The sequence below is a fragment of the Pantherophis guttatus genome, chromosome 12 (assembly GCF_059756535.1).
Source record: "Pantherophis guttatus breed Tessera chromosome 12, ASM5975653v1, whole genome shotgun sequence".
NCBI lineage: Eukaryota > Metazoa > Chordata > Lepidosauria > Squamata > Colubridae > Pantherophis > Pantherophis guttatus.
In genome coordinates, this window is record NC_142074.1 from 25414211 (window position 1) to 25420210 (window position 6000).

The 6000-nt window shown below is 48.1% G+C and overlaps 1 protein-coding gene across 1 annotated transcript in view; it reads left to right on the forward strand.

Moving 5' to 3' along the window:
• Nucleotides 1-5800, forward strand: part of GPC4 (glypican 4) — a 42329-nt gene extending 36529 nt beyond the window's left edge. The window contains exons 5-9 of the mRNA XM_034441659.3: nucleotides 132-262; nucleotides 831-977; nucleotides 2668-2804; nucleotides 4483-4658; nucleotides 5210-5800. Coding sequence (XP_034297550.2) covers nucleotides 132-262; nucleotides 831-977; nucleotides 2668-2804; nucleotides 4483-4658; nucleotides 5210-5418 — 800 coding nt within the window. The 3' untranslated portion in view covers nucleotides 5419-5800. The remainder of the gene's footprint in view (nucleotides 1-131; nucleotides 263-830; nucleotides 978-2667; nucleotides 2805-4482; nucleotides 4659-5209) is intronic.
• The last annotated feature ends 200 nt before the right edge of the window (nucleotides 5801-6000 follow it).

Here is a 6000-nt window from a genome sequence, read left to right on the forward strand (position 1 = left end):
TGGTTTCTGAGACGTTGCGCTGTCTGCCTAACAAGCCCCCTTTCTGTAGATCAGGATTCACGGATTTTGAGACCCGACCCGTGTGAGCACTAATCAACCGTGTCTGCTTGTCTCTGGTTTTCGCTGCCTAGATTCGATGCTGCAGTTGGCCGAGAGGTTGGAAGGTCCCTTCAACATCGAGTCTGTCATGGACCCCATCGATGTGAAAATTTCAGATGCCATCATGAATATGCAAGAAAACAGCTTACAGGTGTCTCAAAAGGTACGTTGAGGGTGCTCTATTTAGGAAGGGAGCAAGGAGAAAGAAGCGGAACGGTTGAGTCTTTGGAGAGGGGCAGCATACAAATTGAATTAATAAATAAATAAATAAATAATAAATAGGAGTAGTAGTTCAGGAAAACATTTCCAGTGCTGGAAGAATCTCAGGTGGCTTCATGCTTTGTTGCCTCTGTTGGATGTTTTGTGAGAAAGTTCTCATCCTCACAAAAGTTTCTAACTACTTGGCGCTCCAGGACAGAGGAAAATCTCTTGGTCTAAACCTCTTGGTCAACTAATTGGGCCATGAAATGTAAATATTGAATATAAAAACTTGGCTAGTCACCATAGATGATCAAGAATTCCTCACAGGCAAGGAAGTGAGATATTTCCAGCGGATCTACCAGGGCGTTCAGGGATTAGGTCCATCACCTCTGAAGGTCATTGAGGTTACGGAAGAGTGACCTCCAGCCTGCTGCTACAGTCGCTTCATGAAAGTCTGGGTGGGGAGAGCCAGTTTGTAGAGAAAGTTCACGAAAGGTGTGAGGCTCTTATGTGTCTTCTCATTGGCCTAGGTTTTTCAAGGATGTGGGCAACCCAAGATGCTGGCACAAACCCGAGCATCTCGCTCAGCATCAGACAGCAGCTTCAGTGCCCGCTTTAGGCCTTATAACCCAGAGGAACGTCCCACAACAGCTGCGGGAACGAGTTTGGATCGGCTGGTGAGTACAGAGCCCTGGATAATGACTGTTACGGCTTGGAAGGGCCGCAATAGCACAGTTGAACCCACCGGTCAAGATTTTGGGGAGAACAACATGTCACAGCTCTGCTTTGACCTCCCAAAGAAGGAATAGGTCCAGAGGTGGGCTGCTGGGGGTTCACAGGGGTTCGGCAGAACCTCTAGGTAAGATTCTGTGCAGTTCGGAGAACCCCCAAATCCTACTCCTGGCTGGCCCTGCCCACCTTGCCCCTCCCAGGAGTCCCCACACGGCCCGTTTTAGATGCAGGTAAGGGCAGGGTGCACACGGACACTCAGGGAGGGTGAAAAACAGGCCTATCAGAAGTTTGGGAACTCCAGAGGGCCTCCGGAACCTGGGGAGGCCGTTTTCGCCTTCCCAGAGGCTCGAGGAAAGCCTCCGGAGCCCGGGGAGGGCAAACCACCATCACCCCCGCCGTGGTGCAAGAGGCCGACTAGGCCACACCCACCATGTCCACGCCCACCCAGCAACCGGGCAGAGAACCCCTTGCTAAAAAAATTTTGAAGCCCACCCCTGAATAGGTCCCCCTCCCCCAATTATGAAGATTATTAAAATAGATTGGTCTTGGGTTTGCTCTGTTTTAGATGGGTAGTCTCCAGTTCCAAGAATTCTGAACAGTAACCAGGTCAGCTGGGCAATTTCAAGAGTTGATGCAGGGGTGAAATGCTCCCGGTTCGGACCGGATCACCCGATCCAGTAGCGGTCATGGCGGGTGGTTTGGAAAACCGGTAGCGATCGTGGCGCGAGGCTCTGCCCACCTGCCCGGTTGTCGTTACTTCCTGGTTTTAACCAGGAAGTAATGTGTTTTCTACCCTCTGCGAACGCACAGAAGGTTTTGCTTTTTTTGCTTTTAAAAGTTAAAAAAAAAAGGCTCTGATGATCACAGCTGTGCCTCACCATCATCAGAGCCTTTTTTTTAACCTTTTAAAAGCATTTTCTAGCTGAATAGGTTGTAAAAAAATGTTTTTAAAAGTTAAAAAAAAATATTGCGCATCACAGCTGATCACACACACACACCCGTGCGCGCTGTTCTCCTTACCCCATGCCTCCTTTTGGCGTGCACTGCGCATGCCTGCACCTTGCATTTGGTGCGTGGTGCGCAGCAAGCGAAATCAGTAGTAAACCGGTTCAGATTTCACCCCTGAGTTGATGTCCGTTTTCCTGAAAGATAACCCAGGAGGGGAAGGTCAATTGGTCAAGGGGTGGATTAGATGCCACCCATCTCGTGAACACAAAACTCAATAGTGGAAAAAACACGCCATGAAATTGCAAGAAAAAAGTGGCTTTTGAGAATAAACCAGCCAGTGTTAAAATGACTACTAAACTTAAGGGTTTAACCTCTCTTGGCCTCCGAGAGTGGATTGAAGGCCTTTATCAGAGGTCAGTCGGGTTGAGACCGATCTAACCTCAGACGATAAGGCATTCCACAGAGAGCAGGCACTGCCACTCAAAAGGCCGGCTGGGGAGTTCTGGGAGTTGAAGTCCACACATCATAAAAAGGCTAAAGTTGAGAGAGACTCTGCTCTGGAGAACCTCAACTAGCCAACCAACAGAGTCCGGCTGATAAGATAAGGCAACTTCTGATAACGAAAGGAGAGAGGTGGAATCTCATCAGGAACCCGTTTGAGCTGGATTTTCTCTCGTTCAACCAAAGGTGACGGATGTGAAGGAGAAGTTGAAGCAAGCGAAGAAATTCTGGTCTTCCCTTCCCACCAACCTCTGCAGCAACGAGAAGATGGCCGCTGGTAACATTCACGAAGAAGAATGCTGGAACGGAAAGAACAAGAGCAGGTGAAGGATGCTCAGCCTTTCAAGGTGGCTCATTTGGCGCGTTGCATAAAGCCAGAAAGGTTGGAAAGCATGGTTGGTGGAGGAAGCCACCGTGGCAGAATTCTCTTGGGGTTTTAGAGTGCTTTTAGCACGTTCCTGCAGTTTGTCATCCATGTTTCCTGGTTAAATGTTCCTTGTGAACCAGGTGGCTTTGGGCCGTGCTTAAAAGTCATGGCTTAGTTCATTCATCGATCATGCATCCTGGTCAACCATGGCTTGAGAAATCTCAGCTGCCGGATTTGCATACATGCTAAAAATGTTGTTTGTAGACCAGAAAATCTGGAGACACAGGAGACCAAAGCCTAACAAATCACCCCGATACTCCGTATCATCATGTGATGACCATTTTTACTGCAGTTGTTAAGCGAACCATGCAGTCATTAAGCAAATCCACCTTCGCGCTTTGCTTTCGCTTGTCGGAAGCCAGGTGGGACGATCACAAATTGGGATCATGTGATTGTAGGGCTGTACTACCGTCATAATTGTGAGTTGGCCGCCAGATCCCGATCACATCACCATGGAGATGGTGTGACTGGCTGTACTCGGAGGAGGGGCGATTGTAACTTTTTTTTCAGGGCCATCGTAAATTCAAACCGACATTAAACAAAATGGTTTAGTGGTTTCTTTGCATGTGGCCCCATTTTGTTATATCCTCTGCAAAATTAGGCGGGCTCCATCTGCCCGTTGATATTCCACCACTAATCGTAATATATTTGTTGTGGCCTGTTGGGCCGGCCCCTCCAGCAGCCGAATGAGAGGAGGAAGAGGAGGAGGTGTGGGAGTCAGGGTCAGCATCAAGGCAACCTGAGAGCTCCGAGGGGGAAGAGGGAATGGAGCTGTTAGAGAGAGAGAGAGAGAAGGGAGAGAGAAGAGGAGAGGAGAGGAGAGAGAGAGAAAGAAGAGAGAAGAGAAAGAGAGAAGAGGGGAGAGGAGAGGGGAGAGAGAGGAGGGAGGGTGAGAGAGGGGAGAGAGGGAGAGGGAGGGCGGAAAGGAGGGAGAGAGGGAGAGAGAGAAAAGAGAGAGAAAAGGAAAGAGAGAGAGAGAGAGAGGGAGGGAGGGAGGGAGAGACGCAGAGCCTGGGCCATCCGTCAGCCCTCAGATGGAGAGTCAACAGCCCCCAGGTCTGGAGGTGGCTGATGAGGAAGAGGAGGAACAGCTGGGTCCAGTGCCTGAGACGCAGATGCACAGAAGGCAGAGGAGAGGAGAGCAGTGGAAATCTATGGGCCGGTCCTTGGGACGGAAGAGCCACTGCTACTAACAAAGCCCCATTCTAGCTCTGGGGATAAAAGGCAGGAGGTGGAGATGAATAGATGTGGCAGACAACTATTCATCTCCGGGCTGGCTGGATTTGTTAGCCTGTGTTGAGAGAGAAATTTTTTGCCGGGGCTGCTGGCGCTCCTCATAAAGGAATCATTGCTTCAACTTCAGAGGGTTTGCTGTGTTTGGGAGCCGGGTCAGGACAATATTACTTCTGTTATAAATTTTTTTTAAAATGGTGGTTCTTAATGACTTTGTCACGCTGCTCCGTGACCATAATGAAAACGGATTGATAAACGAAAGGCCGCAACATAAATTGAGGATTACTTGCACCGAGTAATCAATCTTGCACCTGACCTGAAGCGCCAACTTTTCTCCCCAGGTACCTCTTCGCCGTGATGCCGAATGGCTTCGCCAACCAGGCAAACAACCCCGAGGTGGAAGTCGACACTTCAAAGCCGGACATCGTGATCCGTCAGCAAATCATGTCCCTCCGTGTGATGACCAGCAAGCTGAAGAACGCTTACAACGGCAACGACGTGGACTTCATAGATATAAGTAAGCGGATCTTGGTGTGCTGGGCGCCGAGCGAAGGCTCCGTGGTGTTGGGTGCCCCGGGAGGATGTTTTCCTGCAGAATTGGCCTCTGAGCATAGGTCATTAAGCGAGGACCATTTGCAGCCATCCAAACTGCCATAAAAATGCAACTGCCCATCGTCTTCAGATTAGTTCTGTGTTTTTCAGCCTTGGCCCCTTGAAGAGGGGTGGACTTCAACTCCCAGAAATCCCCAGGTGTGATGGCTGGGGAATTCTGGGAGTTGAAATCCATCCCTCTTCGAGGGGCTGGAGAATTCTGGGAGTTGAAGTCCATCCCTCTTTGAGGGGCTAGGTAATTCTGGGAGTTGAAGTCCACCCCTTTTCAAAGGGCTGGGGAATTCTGGGAATTGAAGTCCACACCTTTTCAAGGTTGAGAAACACTGGATTAGTTTGTAACCTGTGTCTGAATTCACAAGGAGAGGCACGTCAGCAACCGGAAGAGAAATCTCAGACAGTTGGTTGAATCTTAACAAGTGGATTATTATTTATTTTCTGTTCCTTTTTCCCCACCAGACGACGAAAGCAGCGGAGAAGGCAGCGGAAGCGGGTGCGAATTGCACCAGTGTTCCCCTGAACTGGTGCTGAACGCCACCGAAGTCACACAGAACGTCAACAAAATAGATCAAAAAGTGATTGATTTGGCCGGCAATTTCGGCCCATCGGAAGCCGTTCTTCTCTTAAGCCTCTTTTTCTTCCTCGTGGGTCAAAGACAATGGAGATAACTAGGCCTGTGCTCCTCCTTTTATTATTATTATTATTTTTTTAAAACCGTCAGAGAGGGAGGGGAAAAAATGGACTTTTTTTTTTTAAAAAAAGAAAGAAAATATGCCGAGGGGCCGGATTTCACATTTATACCACCAAGAGACATTTTGGGGAAGGTTTCGGAAGGCTCTTTTGTAAGTTAAACAGAAAAAAAACCCATGTACATTTTTTAAAAAAAAAACTCTTGTTGCCACTGGTTTTAAATCTTTTTTTTTCCCCCTGCCCTCTTTTCACTTTTTGGAAAGGCGGTGGGGAGTGGGTTGAAATCACAAAACCATTTGGGCCACTTAATTTGATCTGTTGACTGAGAAGCCACAATAAATGTGGGACATCGAGTGTGTATATACAGGCCTGTCATTAGCTCTGTTGTATGTGGTTGCTTTTTTTTAAAAAAAATCAGGCTCTTATCACCCTTTCTTCACCATCTCTCTTTCTCTGTTCCTTTAATTTAATTTAATTTTTCTTTCTTTTTTTTTTAAAGACAAAAATCACCTGGTTCTAGATTGGTGTGTCTGGAGGATGATTCCTTTCCTGAAATTTGG